The sequence below is a fragment of the Platichthys flesus genome, chromosome 9 (assembly GCF_949316205.1).
Source record: "Platichthys flesus chromosome 9, fPlaFle2.1, whole genome shotgun sequence".
NCBI classification, from domain to species: domain Eukaryota; kingdom Metazoa; phylum Chordata; class Actinopteri; order Pleuronectiformes; family Pleuronectidae; genus Platichthys; species Platichthys flesus.
In genome coordinates, this window is record NC_084953.1 from 23,586,279 (window position 1) to 23,614,032 (window position 27,754).

Consider the following 27,754-nt stretch of genomic DNA (forward strand, 5'->3'; position numbering starts at 1 on the left):
GCATAAGTAATGTCAAACACTCATGATGTTCAATCACAACACAGTCACTGTTTAGACAACACAGACATTGTGTTAACATCATTATTGTTGGAAGATAACTGGTGCAACCGGATAATGGATTACTTGTGTAGGATATCAAAAGGCAAAAATCATTCTAAGAAAAATCTGTCTTTGTATTTATCCTTTGTAAATATGTTATTAAAATGCAGAAAAAAACATATTTAGTACACGACCAGGTAGTCTTTTTAACAAGTCCTTTATTGAAAAAGTGTTAAGAGTGAAGTCACAAATTCAAGCTGCTGTGATCCAGTGAATGATGACATACTGCCATCTAGTGGCTCCAACACAATAGTTGAGTAAAAAATACTCTGGTACATATAAATCAGTTACAAAGAGCAAAAGCTATACAGACTAACAGTTTCTTACAAACTATTGCATGCTAACACAGCATCCAAAGGTGTCATCATGTTCTTGATGTAAATATATCTGTTGTCGTATAAAGGTTCAGAATCAAACAAATCCAGGTGGAAGAATTTACGAGGTGGGAGCTCATCGGTTGTAAGGATGCATTGAACCGGACGCAGATTTGATGTTTGTCTTGATGCTGCTTGGCATTTTACCTGAGATTGAAAAACAGGAAGAAGATCACAAAAATGTTGTGACTATGGCCTAAAACAGCTCAGTTAAAATAATCAAATATGAACAATTGTGTATTAGCAGCAAAAAGCTCACATTAGAGTTAGTGAGTGAAATGTAAATAAAAGTTCAAAAATCCTAACCATATATAATTAAAGAAATAATTAAGTAAATGTTCAGTTACATATCCACTTGAGAATCTACAGAGCTCATCATTCATCAAGTTTTTTATATGCTGTGAAGGCCGATAAGTGAACAGTTCCCCAGAAAAATGAGGGGATCGTCTGAGATACAGTTCTGCCTTGTCTTAAAGTGGAGAGATAAAAACATCAGAGGTCAAGACACTGAGGTCACTGAGGTCAGAATATTTCCAGCAGAATCATCAGCTCCATACATGAAGTCACATAAACATTTATTCTGATATCTGTTCAACTAGTCCATTCAGCTTTGACTTAGTTGACAATTTGTTTGATGTTTAATATTCTAAATATAAAGTACATCTCAAACACTAAAACATCAACCTATAGTGCAAATATGGTTTATGTGATGTGTGTGAGAATCATCACACCTATACTTGTTAGCAGAATCTGGATGTCCCATCCCAGTGTACAATAATTAAATACCAGTAATATTCGGTCATTGTTACTTGAATATCTGGAATGAATTCATTCAGATTCTCTGGCATCCGCGTCCACAATAGCTGTTATTGTTCTGAGATGCCAACAAATGAACAAATCCATTCCTTCAAATAGACACGTTCAGACCTGCTTTTAACATCCGTCTCGAGTGATCAGGTCTGGATAGAGCCGAATGGTCCTGAGATCCGATCACTCAAACCACATTTGGAGGTGGTCTGGGACACATGTTGATTCATTCATGTTCTTGATGTGTGAACACAAATGTGTGTCCGGGGCCACATTAAAGGGGCCGCCTACTAAGCTGACATCCTCTGACCTCCTACAGTTTCACATTGGATCTAATGAATTTTTAAGCTTCTCAGGGTCCATCAGTTGACTTATTAAAAATGATATACATATTTATTTGCATATAGAGCAGGAAAGTGCGATCCAATGTCCACTTGTTGATGTAATGACTGGAGATACATTCACAGGGTTCCTTAAAAGGGGCAGGCCATGCTAACAACACTAGTTATTCGCGAAGTAATTTCCTAATCCAATAAATTGTTAAGACCTAGAAAAATATAAAGCATTCAGGAGGCATTTTAGTAACGGGTGGGTAACAGAGGAAATTAGAGCGGACCACAAGTGATTGGATCGCTCAGGGCCGATGTTAATACCAGGTTGAACAGGGCAATAAAGATTCTTGATTATGTTGCCTTCATTCTATCTGTCCTTGTCCTTCCACACACTACAGTGGATGTTTTCTTCCTTTGCTTTAGCTTCTAAAGTATGTGCACACATGCAAAAATAACACTCAAAGACAAAGAAGTAGAAATAGAAATACAAACCCAGCTCTCCAGGTCTCCTACCTGGCTGCCCTTGCTGCTGCTGAGCCACAGATCCCCCCATGGCTGCTTGCTGACCTGAACCACCACCGATGGTGACCTGCTGTAAGGTCGGGCCTCCACTCATCATGGGGCCTTGTCCGGGGTGTCCAGGGGCAACTGGACCAGGAGGCCTGCATTTAGAAAGCCCCTTTCCAAAGGCAACTGCTCCGACCAGAGCGTTGGTATCAGCGGGGTTGAAAGATGGTTTGTTTTGTCTCATTGCTGATAAAAAAAAGAATGCATCATTAAAATATACAAACATTCATTTAGAGAAAAAATCGAACAAAGGACCCCAGATTAAGGTGCAACTTACTTGCACTTTCTGAATCTCTGTCGTCACGTGGATTGTTCAGCTTCTCCAGTAGATTGGAACACAGCTTGTTCAGCGCCTGGATTTGTTTCTGTCGTGAAGAATATGCCAGGGTCTCTTGTTAAAAATGCTAAATACTCATAAAGCAGAAGAAGTTAAATACCTAATGTTTTGTGTATGTCTAAGACAGAATCAAACAGCTCAGTGTATATTACTGACCTGTGCCAACTCGGGGCCAATGCGTGCTGCCTCTGTACTGAGCTGTTTCTCCTGCTCCTCCACATCCGGATCAGGTTTAGTCCGCAGGTAGTCTGGTACGATCTCATGGCTGAACACCGGGACACGCTGCTCTGTTAGTTTCTGATGGAGAACAGGCAGCAGTGATAAACGGACATGCCTCATACAAAGGAGACACATTGCTGGCTTTCACCTGTATAAAAAATACTCACGGCTAAATCTTCATCTCTGTCCGGAGACAGGAGCAGAGGAATTATAACCTGGTTGCGAAAGGACGGCGTCTTCTCATTCTTGAGCAGTTTGTTGATGGTGTTCAGTTGACCAGAGAGCAGAGCAAAGTTGTCCAACACAGAAGGCCTGAGAGACACACAATACACATCACAGCATCTGACAGAAAAGAAAACAATCCGCTGAGAACATCTTAAAAGTGAAATTTGTCAAGAGTTACATTTGTAAATATATTGACCATTCAGTGACCAAGTAATGCAAACAGTAACATATGTATAGAAGAAAATAGACTTAAAAAGGGTGATATGACAACTTTGCCATCATTTTATAAAATCCCTAAAAATGATGTACTGTAGTTAATTAGTTATACATTATTGAGTATTGCCATATTAATATATTGTTTATGTAATTAACAACACAATTGTGTATGGATATGGGAATATAACAAGTGAAACAATCTAATCCCAAAGCTGCTCCTTAGAAAGGGAATTATGTGTTTTTGACTAAGTGAGCAGGGCATGGAGACACTTTCGAAGCCTTAAATTGAAATACAATTAATTCTGAATTAGAACGACAATTAGTAAAGTGCAAACCTCTGCCAAAGCCCAACAGTGCCCTTATGAAACAACATTTAAATGCACTATAGATCTGGAATTGTTTCATCAAGATCTATTAATTATTCCCTGAGAAATCAACTACAATTTTGAAAAAATATCTTATTACACAATGTCAAAGAGAGCAATAAAATAAAATCTTAGGGTCATGCCCCACCCTTTCACAAAATTTTAATTTTAACAAAACAAACGAGCAAAAAGGGAACCTCCTTGGCCGAGGTAATATACATTTCCAGGCTCAACACTTCCTCACAAATGAACATTTCCACTCAAAGCACAGATCTACTGTCCAGTAGTAAAATGCATTACTTACCATGTTAATCTCTCGTATTCATTTTCCAACTTGTAAATGAAACTGTGAAGAGCGTTTTTGACGTGAGCCACCCGAGAAATTAGAGAGTCCACAGACGCTTCCAACTGTTTCTCTTCTCTTTGCTGTAGAAGAAAAAAACGCCCACAAATACAAAAGCTCAGTCTCAGAAATAAATACAAACTGTATTCTAAGAGAGAGGCATGTGTTAAGCACGAAATCAAAGAGTGTGTATTATATATATATATATACACAGCTGAAGACACATGGGGGCTTTCTGTCTGTGCCTCCTGAATGCTTCTGGTGCTGATTACTATAATGGAGCACCATTTTAATGTGTTTACTGAACCTCCAAGAGAAATTATGTATTTTCATAGAGTTTCCAAAACTTTAATCTTATTTCTCTCAATAATTAAAATAACGGTGAAGACCATTATTATTATTTGATCAAAGGCTTAAATGCATGATTCATGTATAGATTTGTTTGCATTATTCTTCACTTAATGTTTGTGGTATGTTTACTTTGTGCATTTTCCCTGTGTGCCAGAAATATTTGACAAATAAAGCTGCCCCTGATTGTAAGAAGTGGGTTCTTGTGATGTAGTCTTATCTTAGACATGGGAAAGACTGAGGGGAAAGGCAGGGGAGATCCTTTCAAAGAACCAAAATCGTCTTAGTCGTTGATGGCAGCAGGAAAGTTGTTTGTTCTCCATAAATACGAATTAGGTTTTGTCAATTAAACATGTTTTAATTAAACATGACTTCTTATATCAAAGAGGAGTGATCTCATCATGGCAGACCTTAATACTTTGATGCAAAGAAAATGCTAATTGCCTCAACAGCATGTATTATAAAGTACAATACAACATAAAATAAAACACCGACATGGTTTCCCTTTAACTGAGATAATTATGTAATATGCACAAATTAGTCACTTTATATTGTGGTCAGCTGCTGATCTGTTTACATGCAGCATCAACACATGAACTCTTCGGTGAAGCTTCATCTCACGGTTTCCCACTAAACGTTCCTAAACTCTGTGAGAACCACGAGTCATCTACAGAAACTTTAGTTTAACTTAACACTAACGTTGGCTTCATTGTTATTTAAACCTTTAGCTCCATGCTAACCATTGCTGCCTGGTTCAGGTAGCTAGCAGCTGCTAGCTTTGTTTATTTTCAAGAGCGAACCACAGGCTCGCTACACAAACAATACTATAACTGATTCAAACAACGCACAGTTATTTACTAAAGGACCGACGTGAAAACGAGCATTACCTGCATGGCTGAGCTACAAGCTGACGATGAAATAATCGAAGCGCACTGGACACAAACACTTCCGGTTCACTGTTGTCAAAATAAAAGCACGTTTGAGTATTTTCAATTCAGTGACATATGCAAAGCGTGTCCATTGACTGTCTATAAGAGGCAGGGACTGGGCCTGTTTACAATTATACTACATGATAGACAGTGTTATTTTCACAGATCCCAAGCCAAAAGGTTCAAATTGTAATAATAACATGATAATTTCACAGTGTTGCAATGTAAAACTTGCATTTACCTAAGAAGTCTCCTGAAACGTAGGTTAGAAATATAAACTCACATTGACTGGAAATACTCATACAGGGTTCATTGCCAATAGGACATTTCGTAATTAGAAATTAACATCCACACAAAATTTATTTTGAGTTATATTCTTTGAAATGTTTTCTTTAAACGAGTGATTCCATGTGATCATAGGCTATTTCCAAATATTACAGGGCTTTGACTGACACTGTATGCTACATAGCCGTGTAGTTCATAACGGAGCAGAATGAGGCACTAGCAGCAGACACACCACACCACATGTGTACGCGTGTAACTTAACATGGAGATTCAATACATCAGTATCTCGCATCCTGAGTAGTAATTTGTTTGTTAAAAGTAGGAAAAATGTATCTAGTCCATGTGACTTTTATTCAGAAGCAACAGTCAAACAAAACAAAAAAATCTGAGAAAATCAGGCACTGTATCGAAAAGATTTTATTTTGGCAGTAGCTGTCAAACTGTAGCAGTTTAGAAAATCTGACAAGCTGTGATTAGCTGTTCTTTTTTTCTTCTGCTGATTTACTGTAGTTTCTCATTAAGGCTCTTGGTTCTTCTTCCACATACACACCAGCATATGTTCTTTTAAAATAGTGCATTAGTACATAATTGCCTTAGTTTATTTGTTCAGCACTTAACCAGTGTCACTTGTTGGTTAAAAGTTGAGAGCTGTGAAGAAGGACATGTTTCATAGTAAAATGCCTCTCCAGGTGGGCAGAATTAAAGCAATCATAGGCAGTACAAAGAAGTGTATTACATGTACTTGAACATGTTCAGTGCTTAGTACATGACTACAGGGGAAAATGTTAGTCACAGTCCCAGCACAGCAGCCTCAAATCGGTGAGGAAGGTTTAAAAGAGGCTCTCGACGTCACCCATTTCCACGACCACGGTCTTCAGCTGGGAGTAGTACTCGATTGTCACCTGGCCGTTCTCTCTGCCAAAGCCTGGTGAAGCACAGAACAGATCATGAGAGCACTGAATCACCAGACTGTCATTCAGTGAAGATGATCTGGGTCTCACAATGCCACAATATATATTACTATGAATGCATTTTTCTTGCAGGTGCAATTAGCATTTTATTCAGACTATTTTAACATGACAGCGGCCCACCTGACATCTTGTATCCACCAAACGGCACTTCCACAGGGCTGATATTGTAGTTGTTAATAAAACAGGTTCCTGCCTCCAGGTTCGCAGCTACACGATGGGCTCGAGAGATATCCCTGCGAGGGGAGGACACATTTATACACAAAACAGAAACACTGCATTGTAGAAGGTAAAGTTGTTTGAGATATAAATTATTATTTTACTATACATGTTCATTATTATCTACAGATCCTTTTGTCTTCTGAAATTGCGTCAAACTCATGATGACGGTTGTGTTGGCGTGACCATACAAGGTATAAGAAATATGCAACTTTTGTTCCATAAGACACCTGACTTACTTTACTGTGGTAAGATATATGTATACAATAAATTCTATTTGAACCCTTCAGTGTTTTGTGCCTGCATCTATTAAGTGGTTTCGAGCCATTTCCAGCACAGGCTTACATGCGTTGTATGTCTGTTCCAGAAGGAACAGTTTGAGAGAAATTCCCTCAAAGTGTTCCTGAGATATTGCAATTACAAGAATTGGGACAGATGGATGGATAACCTGAAAACATAATACCTCTTGCCAAGGCAGTCAACAGAGTGGAGACATAAAGAGAGTTAATACTCTGTATCCAGTTTGATCAGGAAGAATAACCCTAGTCAAAGAGAATGCTGTTGCATAATGAACTCTTCCTGGAACTTTCCACACCATGTAAAACCCTGGTGTGCAGCCAGCGGAAAGCAGTGGCCTCATTATCTACGAGAGTGAACCTTTAGCACTGTGTAAACAGAGGTTGTGATAAACCGCTGAGTGATCATAAATTCAAGTGATCTGCTTTTCCTCAACTGACCTGGTGAAGACTCCAGAGGCCAATCCGAAGGTGGTGTCGTTGGCTCGCCTGAGAACTTCTTCCTCTGTGTCGAAAGGCAAGACCGACATGACCGGCCCGAAAATCTCTTCCTTCACACAAGTCATATCATCTCTGCAGTTATCTGTGCCAGGAGAGAGATAGTGCTGGATGTAGTGTGGGGTTCATACTGGGCCACAAATGTGGAAAACAACTGATCAGAGTAGTGCTGCAGGAAAAATGGATAGGACATAGGACAACATCTAAGACCTACCAAGAACACAAGGTGACATGAAGTAGCCGCCTTTTAGTTTGGGGTCACTGGGGACAAAAGGTTCTCCTCCACAAAGAACTGTGGCACCCTGGCAGAACAGAAAACTTCATTTAAATCAATTGTGGATAAACTCATCAAAAGCCTCTTGCACACCAGTAAAAAAATAACTTCTTTCTGATCAAAACATGTATGAAAAGATGTACCAAAAATGAACAGAAATTAAGAAACACCTACACGCTGTTTAGAAAGTTTGTGGGTGTTTCTTAAGTTATCCGATTTGACTGGATCAGTGAAATTAGAGCCATTATCAAAGTGGATGAGTAACACACCTGCTTCTTGGCCTCACTAACAAATCCCAGCACTTTCTCCAGCTGCGGCTTGCTGATAAGTGCTCCCATTCGAGTGCCATCCAGCAGAGGGTCACCCAGAGGGATGGCCTTGGTCCTTTTAACCACTTCCTCCAGGAACTTGGTCATAATCTCTCTTTGAACATACACTCTGGTTCCATTGCAGCAAACCTGTATTTTCATTGGACAGAAATCTTAACCTCTAAGGGCTGACATAAAGGGTCGAGCTTGAGATCATGCAAAATGGGGATACATGATGACCCGACAATCTCCTCCTCACCTGTCCCTGTGTGAGGAAGTTTGCCATGAGCGCTCCTTTCACTGCATTCTCCAGCTCACAGTCTTTGAAAATAATGAGTGGAGATTTGCCTCCAAGCTCCAGAGTCACCTGCTTCACCGTCTTTGAAGACATTTCCATGACCTGAGAAACAAAGTCAATTCTGTGTTATGACATACTAACATGAATGCAGTTAAACCAAATTCCAAAAATCTAAGACTACGTTTTACTTTTCTAAAATACTACATGTTAATGCCTTATGCAAATAGGCATAAGTGCCAACATGTTGTGTCCAGAACACGTTTTTATACCTTTTTGCCTGTTGGCACGCTACCGGTGAAGGAAACTTTGGCAACCATCGGGTGGTGACAGAGCAAGGTGCCGGTCTCCGCGCCGCCTTGCACCACACAGAAAAGCCCATCAGGTGCGCCTGCTTCCTTGTAGATTTCAGCCAGAATGACGGCCGTCACAGGAGTCATTGGAGAGGGCTTGAATACCATGGCGTTACCTGACAACACAACACAAAGTTAACACTGCAGGTCCCTTAATTACAGCTAAGGGACACAAGAAACGTGACGGCTGGATAAATAAGAAATAATGGTTTCAAACTGGATAATCGTAGTTCGTAACATGTACGTGCTTCGAAACTCACCACATGCCAGAGCAGGAGCAGACTTCCACGATGCGATCTGAAAGGGGTAGTTCCACGCACCAATACCCACGCACACACCAAGGGGCTCCCGCCTGGTGTAAGCAAACGCTCCCCCGGGAAGCTGGATGTGCTGGCCTGCAGAGAACAAGAACAAAAATCCATCATTATCTTTATATAACATTTTGGAGCAGTAGTTGGTTGAGTCTTCATGCACTCACCTGCCAGTGTACCAGCCAGACCAGCATAGTATTCAATGCACTGCCAGGCAATATCAATATCCACAAGTGCTTCAGTGATGGACTTGCCGTTGTTGATCACCTCCAGCTTTGCAATCTTCTCCCTTCTTTCCTGTTTTCATGGAATCATAATGAGAGTGTGTAATGAAAAATTTCACTGATCAATGTCTTACTAATGTGAAGAATGTCTTACTACATTTTTGACTGTTTTCTGTGCACTTAGCTGATTCAACATCAATGTCTTCCACCTCCTGTTGACCTTTATTTGTGCAACTGTGTGCTGGTTTTGTTTCCCGTTTATCACATTGTATAAAAACCTCCCTTTTTAACTTCTCGGGGTTGCACTCTGAGCCATGTTGCTGGCTGTGTAACCCTGTGCAGAGCTAATAATTAAAACTCTAAGGACACTCCGGTCTGAGAAACTAATTATTTCAAATCTCATGATAAAGTGTAAAAAACAGAACTTATCAATACATGTGTATACCTTTTAAATTATGTTATGATAGTGATAGATTGAGGTTGAAAAAACCTTCTTCACACACTCCTCTTTGTGCAAAAAATGTAGGGCAGGGGAGGAGGGGGACTCTTTTAATGAATAACCAGTGTCTTATTGCACAGTTGCAACAGCCAAGTCTAATCTCTGTTGCACAACACTGAAAGTGTGCAAAAACCCCACACAAGCTGTTCACCACCAGACTGACAATACGCAACCACTCAAAATGTTGACTGTCTCACCCTGATAATACGGGCGGCCTCAAGCATCACCCGTGCCCTCTCCATGCCTGCCATCTTGCTCCACTTCAGGTAGGCAGCGTGTGCGCTCCTGATGGCCTCGTTCACCTCCTCCGCCCCGCAGGGCACCATCTGACACAAGACACGACCTGAAGAAGACACATCCACACACAGGTCACAGACAGACCCCAAGACATAAACAACTGTTGATGTGAAATTATAATTTTTGAAACAGCTGATCGTTGACTATGATTACAACTGGAATGCTTAGATATAATTAGCCTACTCACATATAACTGTATGTAACTGTTTCTGGCAATACCTCTATCATTGCAATTGGCATTACTGCTCCCTGCATATCAGACATTTTTCGTCATCAGACTGTTTTTATTCCCCTGTTAAAAAGTTTTAATTTGGTAGTTTTTGGTTGAGGGCAGAAGATGTTGCACCTTGTTATGCCCTATGAATCAAATAGTATTTTGTGAATATTGACAATATAAATAAAATGGTATGCGTTTTTATCCATGAAATAAATTCCATTTAACAGGGAGAGATGATCCAGTTTCCTCTATCAAAGTGGGCGAGTCTCTATTACATAACAGCATATCTTCCTCATGGGGGCTCCAGTGCACAGCCATACTGGCACATTAACGTGATATTACTAGTTCTCTGTTAACCAGGCTTTTACGGTGTTGTTCTCACCCGTCGCAGGTTCGAACACGGGCTCGGTGTTTATCTCCTGTCTGGGTTTCACCCGCTTCCCACCCCAGAAGTTCAGGTGGTCTGTGACGGTCACGGTCCCGGTCGAGGCTCCGGGCATCATGTCGAGGACTGACTGGGACATGTTGGAATGGAGAGGACCTGCAGAAACAAAATGGAGACTGACGGGCAGGAGTTGTTGTAAAGGACATTTCAGAATAATACTTAGGACACGTGCTCTCAGCTGCACGGAACGTTAGCTAACGCATTTAAATAGCAGAGAAAATGCTCCGCTGGACATCTTTCACACACAGAGGGACACACAGAGACTGACAGACACGCACAGAGAGAGACAGACAAACAGACACAGAGGGACACACAGAGACTGACAGACAGAGACATTTGGACTGCCTGCCACCGACCCACTCACCTGTTGTCTCGACGAAGAGCTGCAAACTGAAATGTGTGAGACCAGCTCACGTTATCGGACTCAGCCCTTTATATACGCAGCCAGAGCGGATCGATACTGTGTCCGGGTCGTATAGTTTCCGTTGCAAGCTCGATGCTCACACCAGAACATCGATATCTAAACGGAGTCGTTAAAGGTCAATTGGGGTTATTTCACCATTGTATTTTCCACAGAAGTTCCCTTTCTAGCCGAATTGATAGGAACTACTTGTCCTTCCGCCAATTACAGTCACATATGCGCTGTGACGTTCTGAGGCAAGATTCACCGCTGTAAACGGTGATTTTGTTGTAAGGTTCAGCCCCAGAGAAGTTGAGACATGCAACTGTCCGGCAGCCACCTCCTGTCATCCCCAGACTAAATTGTAGGGTACGAGTTGAACATGGCCTTATTTATTTAGCTGATTCGGACAAATAACTTCTTGGCTTTTTAAAAGTTTTTAATTGCTTTTTTCATTTCATCTCGTATTGAGGACTTTGTAACAATGTTCTGAAAAGTGCTGTATAAATAAAGTTTATTATTATTATTACTACTACAATACTGTTTTACTGTTCATATTTGCTGCTCCATCACGATAAGTTTACCCATGTCGGGACTGATAAAGGACTATCGTATATTATCTTAGTTTATTTAATGTTGACCTATGAGCAGTTAATAACGTTCACTAACCCATGACTCAATTGTTTTGACTGGCAGCTGAAAGATTACTTAAAAATGTGTTGACTTTTATTTATTAACTTATTTATTTCAATGGCAATATTTATGTAAATGTAAAAATAAAACAGCAAGTCAATGTGACTTGACTACTCTCCTCTTGATGTCTACTGAGAAACTTTTCACACATTCTCTGAACACAATGTACTGTGATTAGTGAATCCAGCTAGTGGTACATTCTTTGACTTCTTTACTTGAAACTTGTCCCATCAAGTCAAGTGTGTTAGGGTGGGAGTGTCACTCCTCACCTTATGTGGATTCTTGGGGAGGCTGCAGAAAGGCAGCTTAAGATCCTCTCTGCACTGGATGAACTTAGGTTCAGTGTTGCCAACTCCTCATTAAGGAAAGTAGCTATTGGCTGCCCTAAAAGTCGCTAGATGTCGCTAAATGACGTCTTCGTCTAATTTGCATAATGTAATGGTCGCTATAGGACGTACAGAAAGTGAGAAAAAAACACCCTAAATATGTTTAGAACTTAAAATAAGCTTTCTTCTACAGATGCGTATTACATTCACACATGACCCCAAAAAATAAAAAATAAAAGTGAATGCAGTACGCTTCCTTATTCCTCTGTTGATTCTTTTTTTTATCTTGCCCTTGAAATAGGCCATTATATCTCCAAATAACTTCATGACTTTAATGCTGTATCTAGACCCACATACATGAATCGATTTTGTCCTGTATTGTTAAATGTTAGAATATCAAATTAAATCAAAAGGCTGTTATGTGGGGTGGAACTTCTAGCTGTGGGTCCAACCCTCCTCCTTTGATGTGCGCAGGATGAATTGCTCCGCAGGATGATCTGATTGAGACGTGTTGATGTTGTTTTGATTGGCTACTTAGACTGGTAAAAACTGAGAAACTCCTCTGGGCAGTGAGGGGAGACACTCGCGCACTAGGTGGGCGGGGCTACATTCGCCTGTATAGGTGTTTATTTTACCTGCACTACGTCTTGCTATGGAGGACCATACATGACATAAGTAAAAATAAATACATAAATAAATGTATAAATAAATACATAAATAAATAAATAAATGAATAAATAAAAATGTTAATACCAAAAGAAATGTCAAAAGAAATGTCTTAAATATATTTTAACATTTATTTTTTCCCTGATACATTTCCTTTGCATTTGCAGTGTCATTATGCTAATGAGAAAGGCGGGCCTAACCGCAGTCTCATGCAGGATTGGTCACAGGAGTGTAATGATCCAGCCCTACTACTTCTGCCTTTCAATGCTGGTGTCCAGTAGCTGTTTGCAGCGTTGAGCCAGTTCACACTTAAAATGAACTAGTTCAAGTTCAGAGGGTTAGTTAAGGTTATATTTTATTGGGATGATTTAGCTGTCAGTAGTCCTGACTGTGAGCGTCACGTCTCCTGTTCTACTGAGCACAATGATCGAGCCGAGAGGAGGAGGAAACAGAAACTCCAGCTCGGTACAAACCACCTGCAGCCTCTGCTCTGATCATGAAGACGCTGATCTCTGAGCAGATGTGACCAGAGAAACTCTGTGTTTTCACTGTTTCCACTGTTCCACAGAGTCACTAACTGGCTGCTTCACGGTGAAGAGATCAAGTCTCAGTCACTGCCCGTGTCTCTGAGCGAGTGTGTGACGGAGCGCAGGGGCTGTGTGTGTGTGTGTAGCTCAGTTGACCAATCCTGCTCGAGACTGAGGTTAGGCCCGCCTTTCTCATTAGCATAAGGACACTGAAATGTGGAAATAAATAAATGTGGAAATAAATAAAAGTTGCAATAAAAGTGGAAATAAATAAATAAATGTGGAAATAAGTTTAAGACATTGATTTATTTAATTCTGCATTTATTTCCATATTTATTTATTTATTTCCACATTTATTCCAACTTTTATTTTTCGATTTCAGTGTCCTTATGCTAATGAGAAAGGCGGGCCTAACCTCAGTCTCGAGCAGGATTGGTCAACTGAGCTACACACACACAGCCCCTGCGCTCCGCCACACAATCGCTCAGAGACACGGGCAGTGACTGAGACTTGATCTCTTCACCGTGAAGCAGCCAGTTAGTGACTCTGTGGAACAGTGGAAACAGTGAAAACACAGAGCTTCTCTGGTCACATCTGCTCAGAGATCAGCGGCTTCATGATCAGAGCAGAGGCTGCAGGTGGTTTGTACCGAGCTGGAGTTTCTGTTTCCTCCTCCTCTCGGCTCGATCATTGTGCTCAGTACAACACGAGACGTGTCGCTCACAGTCAGGACTACTGACAGCTAAATCATCCCAATAAAAAATAACCTTAACTAACCCTCTGAACTTGAACTAGTTCATTTTAAGTGTGAACTGGCTCAACGCTGCAAACAGCTACTGGACACCAGCATTGACAGGCAGAAGTAGTAGGGCTGGATCATTACACTCCTGTGGCCAATCCTGCATGAGACTGCGGTTAGGCCCGCCTTTCTCATTAGCATAATGACACTGCAAATGCAAAGGAAATGTATCAGGGAAAAAATAAATGTTAAAATATATTTAAGACATTTCTTTTGACATTTCTTTTGGTATTAACATATTTATTTATTTATTTCTGTATTTATTTATTTATTTCCATTTTTATTTATTCATTTATTTATTTATTTCTGTATTTATTTATACATTTATTTATTTATTTATTTTTACTTATGTCATGTATGGTCCTCCATATCTTGCAGGCGGGTCGCGATAGTATATTGTTTAGTTTACAGTGTGTAGTTCAGCTCCGACACACACAGACTGTTATTAAGTCATTTATTGTTATTGTGCCTTATAAGGACCAGTTATAAGCTAATGTTCAATAGGTCCATATTGTAAATGTTTATATTTCTTTATGAGTGATAATGTATATTAAGATGTTTGGAGGCAATAGACACCATAATAATTGAATGTATGTTTTATGCACTTTAAAATGAACTACACTCAGAGAAATGCTTGTACTTGAAATTGTGTTTAATTGGAATAAGATGCATTCCGGATGAGGAACTGAAGGTTTGTGTCGTTACTGCTGCTGCATTCATGCTGTATTCTACATATATACTTTGTTGCTGTGGTATCAATTTTGGGACCCATAACATATACCTCCAACCAATATTTTGACATTATAAAAAGGAACCTAACATTAGGGTAAAATGATGCAAAAATCGAGGTATGTACTTTCTTGGTGTTGTCAGAACATGCTAGCACATTGAGACTTACGGTAAGAGTGTGTGTGTCCAAGCAACTTCGACGAAGAAAGATATAATTTTATAAGTTTTCGTGGAAAATCATTGGAAAATATTTTTTATTGTTCAGGAAATGGACTGGGTAAAGGCTTGTACAGTAAAAAATAATGTGTTAATGATTGCTAAAAAACTATTTGTAGTCTTTAAAAGGGAGGCATGCAAGAAAAATGGGCTTAAATCAGCTGCACGTTAATAATGGCAATAGCAATTACACAACACTTGATTATTATAGAGAACACAGAAATTCAGCTTTCATGTGAAACATGTATATCTCAGATAGAACTTCATAAACAAATTAAAAGGACAACTAAAATTTAATCATAAAAATTTATTATCAATTACATATAATAATACTGGATGGATCAGATGTAACTATGCCAATTAATAATTAAAATCCCCCCAAAAATGTTGAAGGGCATGTTCTAAATACAAGATAGTAATTTCTATAATTTGGTAATTAGTGATGTTAAGAACAACTTTTATTTCTCTAATTTCTAGGTGAGACAATCTTCAAGTTAAATAAACAACAAATGAATGAACTCAAACAGAAGACAGTGATCACAGCAGCTGCAACAGATAATACATTTAATCCAGCCTAAGCAGTTCTGCAGGTGCTCAGGTGAGGGAGCTATGAAGTTGCAGAGCGGGAGCACAACAGAACCTGTCTGAGGATTAAGAAAACTTGGCTGCTTGAGGAGGAGGTCCAAGGAAGCCACCTGCCTGTTTTGTTGCAGCTCTAGAGGGTGCAAGGCCAAGCATCTTCTGAATGTTCTGGGTAAAAGACAGCAACACGAAAATGTATTAGGTTTCCAGCCAAACATTTGTGACATAAAGGTTAATCAGACATGAAAATCACTGCAGGTGACCAGATTCAAAACACAGCTTAAACAAGGGTTAATTATTCTTATCTTGAGTTTAAGACAATTTCAATTATAAATCAAGTGATATTTGTTTTCTTATGCTCGTCATTAGTCAGGTAATCAATATAAAAGTGCTGACTATTATCTAGATAAGTGCTTCATTGATAATAATGAGACACAAAAATATGCCAAGTGAAATACAGTAAACTCAGTTCTTAAGAGAACTTTCAGGTATCGGCGAACTGCAGAGGATATCATAGGAAATTGTAAAAGATGCCGTTGCGAGAGAAATTTGAATATCAAGACTTACAGACAAGTGTACGACAGCACAGGCGCCTTATGGTGTGATTTTATTCACTTGATTCTATTGTTTTTTTCTGTTTGAAGAATTGGTTGCCATTTACTTATGCAATGGCTGCAATGCTGTTTACCCCTGGAACTCCAAAAGTGTTTTGTGGACCCATTCTTCCATCGGCAAGGTGGAGAGTAGATAATGAGTGAATTAAAACATTTTCGGTAAGCTATCCCTTTAAGTTTAAAACATAGACGTTACCTGTCTGATGGACATGGTGCAGAGGATGTAGAGGAAGATAAAGGAGCAGTCTGTGAAATCCTCGCCCAGGAGGTTACGATGTGACAGACCCTGGATGTAAGACAGCGGCACGAATGGCAGTCTGGCCACTACTCTCCCATCAAAGCTGAAGAAAGCAAAACAGAAGATTGTCAAAATTTATGCACAGCTCTGAAGACATTTTTTACTGATTTAAGAATAGTAATCGATCATCATGTGGTGATCCATTTCAAACAAATTTGGGTTTAAACTGTAGCGGGTCAGAGATGTCCGTTGAGTTGGTGTCAGTGAGTGTGTGTGTGTGAAAAAAAGATTGTCAAACAAAAAGGGCGTCACTCTGAAGGCCGGTGTGCATCAAAATGTATCACCTCTGAAACAAACAGCACCTTGTGGGATTTATCACACATATTTCCAAACAGATGCACTCTCTTTCACCATTCTGCAATGATAATACATTGACCTGATGTAAGTGTGTGTTGGACTTACATGGAGTTGAACATGCCCATCAAAGCCGTAAAGCAGAAGCCGATGGCGAACATGGACTTCATGCGTACCTGCATACAAACAAAGATTAAACATATAAATAAAAGGAAAAGAAAAGATTGTTTTACGGTTACATACTAGACAATTAAGAAAACACTTCAGACACAAATCAGATCTTGATGAACAAATAATACAAGATCTTGAGTCATGTACATTGTATAATTTGAATCAGCCTGTATGGAGAGTTAATGGTCTGTACTTACATTGTGATTTTCTAGTGTTGACGACCATTTAAAGCACTTTACAGAACAGTTTTACATACATTCACACACACACATTCATACAGTGGATCTATATACAGCACTTTTCTCCATGAAAATAATCTAGCCTCAGGACCCTTTGGCATTCGGAATGGGGAAGACCATCAAGACCTTCTGATAAGAGGACCACTGAAGCCCCTGAGCCACAGCCTCTGCGACCCACCAAGGATATGCCTCCCCAGACTAAAACTGACCAAATGCCAAACCGGTCAAGCGGATTGATGTTACAAGCAGCAGTGTTCACCTTGGCTTCTCCAGGCTCTTTCACGCATGTCACATGTGCTCAGTGTGAACCTGCTCTCATCTGTGAAGAGAACGGGGCGCCAGTGGCGGACCTGCCAATTCTGTTCTCTGGTGAATGCCAATCGAGCTGCATGGTGCTGGGCTGTGAGCATAGGTCATGGAGGCTTTTCTGACAGTTTGGTCAGAAACATGCAAACCAGTAAACTCCTGGAGGTCATTGTGTAGGCTCTGGCAGTGCTCCTCCTGTTCCTCCTCACACAAAAGGAGCAGATACCTGCTGCTGAGTTGAAGCCCTTCTACGGCCCTTTCTAGCTCTCCTTGTGTAACGGCCGGTCTCCTGCTATCTCGTCCATGCTCTTGAGACTGTGCTGGGAGACAAAGCAAACCTTCTTGCTAAAACACGTTATGGACGTGTCATCCTGGACGAGCTGGTCCACCTGTGCCAACTTTTGGGCTGCAGGTACTGCCTCATGCAACCAGTAGTGACAAGGACACTGGCAGAAGATAACACTAGAGAGGAGTCATTCAGGATGGAGAAGGAGAGAGACGCTGTCTGTTGCCCCCACATGTAAAACCATTCCCTTAATGGAGGTTGTTTTGCCTTTTCTTCTCCATTGTACCTGCTGTCACTTTCATTCGCACCAAAGCAATTGAAACTGAGTCAAAATCCTTGTGCTTATTAAGTGGAAGTTTAACTGACTTGGTGTTATACTATGACGATAAAGTGTTCCCTTAATTTTTTTTTAGCAGTACAATTGACTCACCATGGAAAGGTCTCTGTTGTTGTTCTTCAGTTTCTCTTCTTGTCTCTCTGTAAAATGTCCAGAAGCACTTTGTTCATAAAATATTTAGTTCCTCTTCACTTTATCTTCAAAAAAAGTTTTTACAATGCCTTCACTTGGTTCTTACCAATCTTCTTCTTCTGTTGACGTCCTGAAGATTCTGTGATGGTTTCCTTTTTCTTCTCAACTACCATGAAACAGGTAACACAGAAAACAATAAACAATAAAATCCCAATAGCATGATGCTTACACTCATTTTGTGTCACTTACGTTTTTTGCTTTGTTTTTCCACTTCAGCCTTTAGCCCCTTGTACTTTTCAGTGCGATAAACTAAAACCCATGTAATTCCTGCAGAAAGAATCAGAAGAGGTCTGTTAGTTAAATGTCACAACTCCTAAATGATCTCTGAAACTAGGGTGTGACACTGGGTCAGGTGATACACACAGAGAACGATTTAAATTTGTCATCTCTGAATTTTTTGTTCCTGTCATTTAATTCGTCAGATTAGTTTATCTACTGAATAAGTATTACAATCCCATTCAAATCAAATAAGATATAAATATACTTTTATTATTTAATCAAGAAACCAGTTTTTCTGATTTCCAAGAGAATATAATACATCATCACATGTAATCAAATCTATACATTATTGTTTTTATGATAATTTCAGGTAATCTGGGACAATGGGTTTTGGTGGGACACCCAAGCTCGAGCCTGTTTATTTACTTTTCTAATGAAATCTAGTCAACAGGACTTTTACTATTAGTTAGCATGGATATCATGTGACTGAAATCAAATAACTTCATGGTGTCACATTAAGCGGGCGGGCACTTTGTCAAGCATGATCTATAATGTGGAACAGCATGCTTTGGGTAAACTGGGATGGGACAGTCATTTAAGTTCTTTCTGAAGATTCCTGATTTAAAAAATAAATAAATAGATAAGATATGTAGCATATGATGTGCACTTGTCAGCAAGGAGTGAATGGTAAATACAATCTCTGCCTGTTTAAACCGATAACTAGCACATCATCAGCAGGCTCTCTAGGACAGAGATGATCCAAAAAGCACAGAAGAGTCTGTTCTGTGGTCTGATTAATATGTTGATCGAATGTGTAAAGCAGACAGTCAAAGATAGAACAGTCAAAATTGCAAAGAATGTCCCAGATTACCAAAATTCACCCTAAATATATATATATATATATTGTTGTTTAATACTTTATAGAAATACCAAACACACTCTTTGTGCAACACAAACTACTCAATAGATAGATAGATATATATAGATAGATAAATACATTTAATTTCATTTAAGTATTTGCTATTTGCCAGATTCATTTAAATTGTAGAAAAGGGTAAAAAGCCCTATTTTGGAAAATCTAATAAAATGGATATGTGTAGAGGTGGTCATATTTAATTAAATAATCATTTTTATTTATATTCCCTTCAATGACATTGGCTGAAAGGTCGACTTCCACTAAAGCGTTCCAAACACCTTACAACCATATACTGTATATAACGTTACAATGAACTTCTTGCTAAAGATTATTGTGAAAAGTTTAGCGGAAGTTGAATTGCTGGTTCCGTTTGACTTTAGCATTAGCTTGGTTGGCTAAATTCGCTAGTTAGCTTGGCAACTAGCGTCTGATAATGGACCAAATCAAAATGAATTCATATATTTTTTGCTAACAATGACAGCGTTGCTTCGCCATGTGAATGAAGAATGGAGCAGAGCTGTGATTCAGCAGTGAGTTGAACAGCTTGTCAACCTGTCAGCAGAATTTCACTCACCTTCGGCTAACAGCGCCGTACACACCGAGATGAACACGATTAGGATAGTATCTGCAAACATGGTGCTCATGTCGATGTTACCCTACCGATCCGTGCGCAGAAGGAGAACAGGAACACTGTGTTTTCCTGATTAGAAATGAGCCTGTGAGCGCATCACTCCAGCCCGAGTCTAAGGCTATGTCAGCATTAGTGACGACGAGGTCAGCCCAGGGGGAGAAGTACTTCCGGTTCACCGTGCCCTCAACGTTATCATTGCACAGGCCACACAGCTTCACTATGAACAAGAAATACAGGTGACAGCTACTATAAGGTGAAAGAGTGACAGCAATTATAAGGTGTTATACTCAATATTTACACAATGCACTGCTCATGTCATAGATTCTGATGATAAAATCACATATTAAACAACAAACTCCCTCTGTGGGTATCGCGAGGCACTTCAGTGTCCTCATTCAAAAATGTTCAAAATGGCTTCGAATGAGAATTTTTTTTTTATTATTATTTTTGCTATATAGCTTAAACCAAACTCTCCATTGTATTTCGCACTAACTTGTTTAAAAGTTGGATTGTACTGCATGTATTTTCTGTTTAGTTTTTGTTTGTTATAGCTCCAGTGAAATCTATTGGCAGAAATTAAATGTAAAATAATCAAAGTGATATGTTATGTGTGTTTATTTTAATCTAAATTGTTGTTTTCTTTACCCCCGCCTGGATTACTGCAATTCCCTTCTCTTTGGTCTCCCACACAAAGTCCTCCATAAACTCCAACTGGTACAGAATGCTGCTGCCCGTATCGTCACTAGAACACCATCCATCAGTCACATCATCCCCGTTCTACATCAACTCCACTGGCTTCCTAAAAACTGCATTGACTATAAAATCCTCCTCCATACATTTAAGGCCATCCATAACCTTGCTCCTCCATACCTTTCTGCCCTCCTCCATATCAATGCCCCTACCCGGTCGCTCAGGTCTGCTTCCTCCATCAGCCTGACCGTCCCCCGAGTCCATCTGTCCACCATTGGATCTAGAGCCTTCAGCCACTCTGCCCCTCACCTCTGGAACTCCCTCCCCCCTCACATCAGGAACATTGACCCAAATTCAATCACTCTTTTTAAATCTACCATCAAAACCCACCTGTTTAGGCAGGCATATAACTTTTAATGTTCCTGTCTGCTGAAGTTGTTGTTCTGCTGCTGCTCTGCTTTGTGCATTTTAAAAATTTTAATTAACTGTATTGTTGACTGTTGTACGGCGACCTTGAGTATCCTGAAAGGCGCCTTATAAATAAAATGTATTATTATTATTATTATTACATGAGAATGGGCCCTTTATCTAAATAATTTATAAATATTTCATCAGGAGCAGTACCTCTCTAGGTCTCAATGTTTTTTTTGTACAGTAGCCCTGACTGGACAAACTAAAAACCTTGTGAATTTGTATGTCAAGTGAAGGTTTTCATGGGCATTCAGCTGCTACATGCAACTACACCACTAGATATCTCTAAACTCTACACACTGAACCTTTAAGCATTTTGTCAAAGGGTTTTTGAAAGGTCCTCAATAAATAAAGTGTGTTATTATTAGATTATGATCAAAATTGTTGTTGTTTTTATCGTTATTTTAAATGCAGACATAATGATGCAAACAAAAATAATAAACAATTAAATCAAAATAAGAGCTGGTTTCGGCCAACTCCCTGCTTAAGTGTAACCAAAAGAACATCGGTGTAAACCATCATTATCCCTCCTCTGTCGTCATGGTGGCGTCGGCCTCATCATCACCATCTTCCTCATCACCATATGGGAGGAGCAGCAGGCAGCGGACAGACTGGCCGGTGTGTCAGAGCTGGGCCGCATCGCTCCGTGGCTGCAGATGAAGCATGGCAGGCGACAGCGACACAAAGACAGGTGACAAAGCCCGCGATGAGAGCTCCAACTGGCATCCTTTCCTCATCGGGGTGGCCGGAGGCACAGCCAGCGGCAAGGTGGGTATTTATATCCCCAGGTTTTTGTTTAGTTTTCTTAATTTGTATCTCCTGGTTTTAATATTGGGTTGTTTGTTTTCTGTGACACATACAGAGGGGTTGATATAGTTTGATTTATGTAATTTACAGATAACGTGCGTTGGAAGCCTATTTATCATGTTTCATCAGATTGTGTTGATCAGTGTGGAGTCTGTGTAGACCATCCCTATATGCTGCATGTCAATACAGGGTAAAGTGTATTGTCAAAATATGCCTTCACTTGTATGGTTGATAAAGAAGTTTGATATATGTGACTCTTACTCAAACACTTCTCTCATTATTGTGTTTTCACATGTTTTAACTTGAGGGGGTTTAAATGGAGACAAAGGCTAAAAGGACAACTGTGGTTTAAGTTAATTGTAACAGCTATTCAGGGTCTGCCTGTGAAAATAAGAAACCGTAAATAAAACACTTGAGGCTAAAATCTGGCTGTTGTGTCAGGATGCCGCCATGCTGTCTGCAGGACATAGATTTAAGGATATAATACATCCAGATCTATTGTTCCTGGATGACTTTCTTCTCTGTGACACTGATGTATCCACTGGTGCTGTTTCTTTGTTCGGCCAAATATCTGCTTCATCATTCTCTGCTCTGCGTATGGTGCCTTGTTGTAAAGGTCTCACTCACTTCTTTTGTTGCAAAGCTACTTTGCAGAGTAGATTCTTGGTATTCACAACTCGATACAAAATTAAAAACTTAAATTCTACTTTAATTTAATATGTATAGTGCCAAATCACAACATGTATTATCCCAAGGCACTTTATATAACAAGGTGAAGAACTTTCAATATTTTAGAGAAAACTAAAATGCTTGTTGTGGGAACCAACTGTTCCCACAACAAGCAATCAATTGGTAACTGTGGAGAGGAAAATTCAAGAGGCCATAAGCGTAACAATAGGCGTAATATTCATAGATGTAATGATGTTAGCAGCACCAGTTGTTAATAATAATAATAATAATAATAATAATAATAATAATAATAATAATAATAATAAAGTGGTGTCAGATCTGGCAGCTCTGGAGTCACATATTTGTTCAGTGAACCGTCAAAGAGGCAGTTGTGGTTCAAGTTGACTTGATCCCAGGCTCCATTGTGACATTTTGGCCAAGTGAAGTTAGTTAAAATTGTATCCATTATTTTTTTATTTAAGTAGCCTGTTTTCTTTACATTAGTTTTGTAGCTGACAGTTAGTTGGTTAAATGAACCAAACTAAATCCTGTGGTTCAGCAGACAGTTGTTGCTGGGTTTGACTTCCTGGTATTTTCTCTGTTTTCTTCTACTCGAATAACTGCTCACAGAACCACCTGGTGTCCCTCACATGTTTTCTGAAAGGGGAGTAGACTGAAATCTTAGTGTCTGCCAGTTTCACATGTGATGCAAACAAATAGGCAACCTTTGAAATCGACAATTATTTTGATTAAGTCCTGAAACTTCAAGGCCACAACAATGTGACTGAACTATGCCAAGTGGAGATTAAAGTTTTTCAGAAAAGACGAGCCATACATTATTATAGTGCTTGTTTTGTTTTTCTTGTATGGTCAGTCTTCGGTGTGCGGCAAAATCATGGAGATGCTGGGACAGAATGAGATTGACCACCACCAGAGGCAAGTGGCCATCCTCAGCCAGGACAGCTTCTACAGGGTCCTCACCCCAGAGCAGAAGGCCAAAGCACTAAAGGGCCAGTTCAACTTCGACCACCCAGGTACATTATTCACCGAAATACCACAGTGTTTATTGTAACAGTAGGGCCATATACAAGGGCCATCTGCTGGCCTGAATCATGTGTGCCTTAACCAGCTGTCAGATGATACTTCATCCTGCTGGAGCAGGACTTCCCAAACTTTTCAACCCCTGACCCCCAAAGTAAAGGTGCCAGAGAATTTGGACCCAAATTAGGCCAGCAGGTGTTTGAAGCATACAAAGAAATTCATCAGGAAATCACGAGTTTGTACTCTTTCGTTTTAGATGCATTCGACAACGACCTCATAATCACAACTCTGTGGGACATCAAAGAGGGAAAAACCGTACACATCCCTGTTTATGACTTTGTTTCCCATTCCAGGTGAGTGACTCCCTGAATGGGTCTGTAGGTGCAAGGACAACATTAGAGGAATGTGTTTGCATGTTTCCAGATTTGAGCTATAAAGTCTCTGATGCATCATTATGCAACAGCAACATTCACTTTAAAAGCAGACATGATGGCCACTGTGCTTGACTTATTACTGTCAATTTTAAGCAATTTTTTTTATTATCATAGTCAAATGAATGGAAACTAATGGCTGCCTGAAACCATACAGTCTGTCTGGAACATAGGAAAATACATTTAAAAATGTGAAACGCCACAATAAGGCTCATTCCCATTTCAATAACCTTTTCAAAAATATATCTAGCATGCTAACGCTATCGTAATTGCATGATAATCCTGTAGTTTGACATAATTTCATGTCGCATTGTGTAGTGCTTTTGATTTATACGTAAAATAATGATGAGCATTAAAGCGTTTCAATTTCGATTGGATGAAGGGCAAATGTCATTGTGCTGTACAATTATTGCAATAGTACAGAAGGAAAGCAGGAAAACATGTCCTTAGCATTTTCCTGGTAGTTTGATCTACCTGCATCAGCATAGATGTTATATATATTATAGGTTTGTCACTTTAGTAACTGCAAGCAATAGCATTGGTTTATTTAAGATTTCAACACTGTCATTACAATGACATCCCCGGCAAAACTTTTTGAATCGTCGACTGCTGATGACATAACAGCTTCTTGAAGTGGTGTCGAAATTGTCACTTGTGATCAGCAAATGATACATACGCAAGCTCAAAGTGTTTTTATACTGAATGCGTTTGGTATGGCAGGAAGGAGGAGACTGTGAAGGTGTACCCTGCTGATGTGGTGCTGTTTGAGGGTATCCTGACGTTCTACTCGCAGGAGATTCGAGACCTCTTCCAAATGAAGCTGTTTGTGGACACTGATGCAGACACACGTTTGTCTCGTAGGGGTAAGACATAAACTCGACAAGACCACTCCACTTGGTTCTAAACACAAAAGGCGCTGAAAGAGATGCTAACCGCGGGCAAAGGGTGACATTTAGGGAAATACACTTCTTTCCCTTCGTGGAGGATGGATACCACCCTTGTGAACCTATGCAATATGTAAAGTTACAACCTACAGCTAGTTAGCTTAGCACATTGAGTGAAAACAGCCAATTTAGGTCTGTCCAGGGGTAACAAAGTTGTGCTACCAGCCACTCTAAAGCTCACTGACAGATATTACCTCATATTTGTGTTGTTTTAATCAAAGAATAACATGGGTGATGTGTTTCTAGGCTGGGAATACTTATTGAGAGGGCCCCATCACGATAACTATGCAAGCACATAAACCCCTGTTGAAGCAAGGGTGCAGTTTTTATACAAATTAAACAAACAAGATATATAAAAGATTGGTAAGCTTTGGAGGTACTGGTAAGTAGACCTATTTTTCCAACCTTTGGACAGGCCAGGCCAAATTTGCAGTCTTTATGCCAAGCTAACCATCATTCTGCTGTAATCTCATATTTCAACACATTTGAGTGGTATCATAGTTCCAAAACTACTACCATAACCTTTATTGTCCAATTTTCAGTGCTGCGGGATATTAGTGAACGTGGTCGGGACCTGGAGAGCGTTCTCGCACAGTACATCAACTTTGTCAAGCCCGCGTTCGAGGAGTTCTGTCTGCCGGTGGGGACATATTCTACCAGTACTACTACTTAAATCAAGTTTGCAAGATTGTGAAGATGAACTGAGTCAAAACACTCTTTTTCCCCCCTTTCTTATTTATACTATATAGACAAAGAAATACGCAGATGTTATCATACCAAGAGGAGCTGATAATAATGGTGAGTATGGGTGCTTCTTTAACTTGAGAGATTCTTCAAGTGTGAGAGCATTAGAGATGATGTTATTGACGCCAAATGTTTCAGACGCTATAGTCTCAACAGTGTTATCATGAAGGACACAGCAGTGTTTGTTAACCTTCGGACTAGGAACTGCTGTGCTCTCAAAACTAAGGAAGAAAAAGCTTCTGCTCTGAGAACAAAACAGCTCCGTGTGTTGACTGGAGAGAAGACCATCCAAAACAAACGGCTGTGTGTTGAAGTAGAATACTCTGACCTATCCCCAGTTTGTACCTCTGTGCAATAGCATTATTTTTGAGCCACTGATCAGATATGGTTAGACATCTTTAAATAGTTAGTGTTTATTATTTAGGTGAAAGGGATCTATTGGCAGAAATTAAATTTTAAATGAGCCTAGTGGATTACTCTAGTTTGTTTAATCTAAACTGTACAAATCGCTGTTTTCTTTACCCTATGTATTAAATTACTTTATATTTACATACGGAGCAGGTCATCCCCATGCAGGCCACTATGTTTTGTTTTTTTAACAGTAATCCCACTGGACAAACTAAACTTCTTGTGAGTTTATATGACTTTTTTTATGATTTTTAATGTTTGGTAGGCGAGGGTGAGAGATGTATCCAGCTGAAACTTGAAATGTTACCACTAGCTGTCCCTAGATTCTACACTGAACCTTTACGGTTTCTGAACATGTCTTCAGGAATGTACTTTGGGGCTTTTTATCAATAGATTACTGGCTATTTATTTCCGCAATGATGCTATTAATTGTTAACATTATACACTGGAGACGCTGAAAGCTCAGACTAACCCTGACCAACATCTGTTTATCCCTCAATACAGTTGCTATAAATCTCATAGTGCAACACATTCAGGATATTCTTAATGATGGTTTGACCAAGCGGCTGAACGGGTGGTTTAATGGTTACGGAACAACGAAGAGCCAACCAAACATGGAGTCCAGCAGTCGGCCTCACTGAGCACAGTGCTGTGCAGAGGAGGAAGAGTTTCACCTGCACGTGGCGAGTGTGCTCTTCATTGTGGCCAACAACACAGGAGTAACTTCCAGGACACCAGAAGGCATGCTTTTTATGTGATTACGCTCAGATTGAGGAAGAAAACATTTTGCCCATGGTGGATATGATGTAAAGCAGTTGATTTCATTTTAGTTTGTCTCTTTACTTATTCTATAAGATATAAGAGGGAGAAATTCACATGGGCTTATTTAGAATTTAATTCAAAACTGATGCTTGCCTTTACCACTGCGCTGAAACAGAGACACTCAAGAAACTGCTATTATGTCTAAAAAAATGTTTAATCCTAGCACTTGACAGCCTTTAGCCACACAATAGATGTGGTGTAGCAACATGATGTTAAACAGCAGGGCCTTAGCTTGTCTCACTCAGTTGAAAGATCACTGTGTGACCGGACTTATTTCCTTTATTGATGCAACTTTTTTTTTCTTTTATTAAAAGCTCCATTATGAAGCATATTTTGACTTCTACATTTTTAACTTTAAACTAATAGGTTAAGCCTTCAGGTGTGTGTCATGTGGCCCCTGAGCTGTACTTGTTCTGTCATGTGGAAAAACAACTTATTAGACTAATTTAACAACCGGTTTGCACCTCAAGTGATGTTATGTGTGACATCCTCTCCAAAGATAATTTTTCATTCTGTCCTTTTGAACTAATTGATTTATACCTGAATGCAGTATTGACCTCACTGTAACTCATTTATTAAGATGTTGATGTAACTCAGAACAGTTGATTCAATTGTCATTGAATTACCAAAACAAAA

At 39.7% G+C, this 27,754-nt stretch overlaps 4 protein-coding genes across 5 annotated transcripts; 1 reads left to right on the plus strand and 3 right to left on the minus strand.

Annotated features, from left to right (window-relative positions):
- Positions 1-240: 240 nt before the first annotated feature.
- On the minus strand, positions 241-5,204 carry med8 (mediator complex subunit 8). 2 transcript variants are annotated; one of them, XM_062394931.1, is made up of 7 exons: positions 5,120-5,204; positions 3,846-3,967; positions 2,903-3,047; positions 2,673-2,813; positions 2,457-2,544; positions 2,126-2,365; positions 241-620 (listed from the first exon to the last, which is right to left on the minus strand). In XM_062394931.1, the coding sequence occupies exons 1-7, from the start codon at positions 5,123-5,125 to the stop codon at positions 550-552; spliced, it is 813 nt and encodes a 270-aa protein (XP_062250915.1). In that variant the 5' UTR covers positions 5,126-5,204; the 3' UTR covers positions 241-549. The 2 variants fall into 2 exon arrangements, with proteins under 2 accessions (XP_062250915.1, XP_062250914.1); XM_062394930.1 differs by having other exon boundaries at positions 2,105-2,365.
- Positions 5,205-5,845: 641 nt separating this feature from the next.
- aldh9a1a.1 (aldehyde dehydrogenase 9 family, member A1a, tandem duplicate 1) lies at positions 5,846-11,172 on the minus strand. Its single transcript, XM_062394928.1, has 12 exons — positions 11,015-11,172; positions 10,588-10,746; positions 9,889-10,034; positions 9,136-9,265; positions 8,918-9,052; positions 8,577-8,773; positions 8,269-8,409; positions 7,971-8,159; positions 7,642-7,729; positions 7,371-7,512; positions 6,538-6,650; positions 5,846-6,371 (listed from the first exon to the last, which is right to left on the minus strand). The coding sequence occupies exons 2-12, from the start codon at positions 10,727-10,729 to the stop codon at positions 6,277-6,279; spliced, it is 1,518 nt and encodes a 505-aa protein (XP_062250912.1). The 5' UTR covers positions 10,730-10,746; positions 11,015-11,172; the 3' UTR covers positions 5,846-6,276.
- Positions 11,173-15,298: 4,126 nt separating this feature from the next.
- Positions 15,299-20,244, minus strand: tmco1 (transmembrane and coiled-coil domains 1). Its single transcript, XM_062395759.1, has 7 exons — positions 20,035-20,244; positions 18,515-18,592; positions 18,372-18,431; positions 18,227-18,273; positions 16,903-16,970; positions 16,399-16,543; positions 15,299-15,756 (listed from the first exon to the last, which is right to left on the minus strand). The coding sequence occupies exons 1-7, from the start codon at positions 20,102-20,104 to the stop codon at positions 15,658-15,660; spliced, it is 567 nt and encodes a 188-aa protein (XP_062251743.1). The 5' UTR covers positions 20,105-20,244; the 3' UTR covers positions 15,299-15,657.
- Positions 20,245-21,878: 1,634 nt separating this feature from the next.
- On the plus strand, positions 21,879-27,643 carry uck2a (uridine-cytidine kinase 2a). Its single transcript, XM_062395094.1, has 7 exons — positions 21,879-22,020; positions 23,603-23,762; positions 24,026-24,122; positions 24,921-25,063; positions 25,687-25,784; positions 25,894-25,942; positions 26,801-27,643. Exons 1-7 carry the CDS (start codon positions 21,916-21,918, stop codon positions 26,935-26,937), a joined length of 789 nt encoding a protein of 262 aa, XP_062251078.1. The 5' UTR covers positions 21,879-21,915; the 3' UTR covers positions 26,938-27,643.
- The last annotated feature ends 111 nt before the right edge of the window (positions 27,644-27,754 follow it).

What these genes read in the sequence shown, in the direction of transcription:
- tmco1 (XM_062395759.1), bottom strand. Translation starts at nt 20,104, where the DNA reads ATGAGCACCATGTTTGCAGATACTATCCTAATCGTGTTCATCTCGGTG. An exon ending in TACGGCGCTGTTAGCCGAAG is followed by an intron (nt 18,593 to 20,034) that starts GTGAGTGAAATT and finishes TTCTTTCTGCAG; the next exon opens with GAATTACATGGGTTTTAGTT. An exon ending in ACAACAGAGACCTTTCCATG is followed by an intron (nt 16,971 to 18,226) that starts GTGAGTCAATTG and finishes GTTTGTATGCAG; the next exon opens with GTACGCATGAAGTCCATGTT.
- uck2a (XM_062395094.1), top strand. Translation starts at nt 21,916, where the DNA reads ATGGCAGGCGACAGCGACACAAAGACAGGTGACAAAGCCCGCGATGAG. An exon ending in GACTTTGTTTCCCATTCCAG is followed by an intron (nt 24,123 to 24,920) that starts GTGAGTGACTCC and finishes TTGGTATGGCAG; the next exon opens with GAAGGAGGAGACTGTGAAGG. An exon ending in TCGAGGAGTTCTGTCTGCCG is followed by an intron (nt 25,785 to 25,893) that starts GTGGGGACATAT and finishes TATACTATATAG; the next exon opens with ACAAAGAAATACGCAGATGT.
- aldh9a1a.1 (XM_062394928.1), bottom strand. Translation starts at nt 10,729, where the DNA reads ATGTCCCAGTCAGTCCTCGACATGATGCCCGGAGCCTCGACCGGGACC. An exon ending in GCGTGCCAACAGGCAAAAAG is followed by an intron (nt 8,410 to 8,576) that starts GTATAAAAACGT and finishes TTTGTTTCTCAG; the next exon opens with GTCATGGAAATGTCTTCAAA. An exon ending in TGGTGGATACAAGATGTCAG is followed by an intron (nt 6,372 to 6,537) that starts GTGGGCCGCTGT and finishes GTGCTTCACCAG; the next exon opens with GCTTTGGCAGAGAGAACGGC.
- med8 (XM_062394930.1), bottom strand. An exon ending in GAATACGAGAGATTAACATG is followed by an intron (nt 3,048 to 3,845) that starts GTAAGTAATGCA and finishes TGTGTCTCTCAG; the next exon opens with GCCTTCTGTGTTGGACAACT. An exon ending in CAGAGATTCAGAAAGTGCAA is followed by an intron (nt 2,366 to 2,456) that starts GTAAGTTGCACC and finishes TTTTTTTATCAG; the next exon opens with CAATGAGACAAAACAAACCA.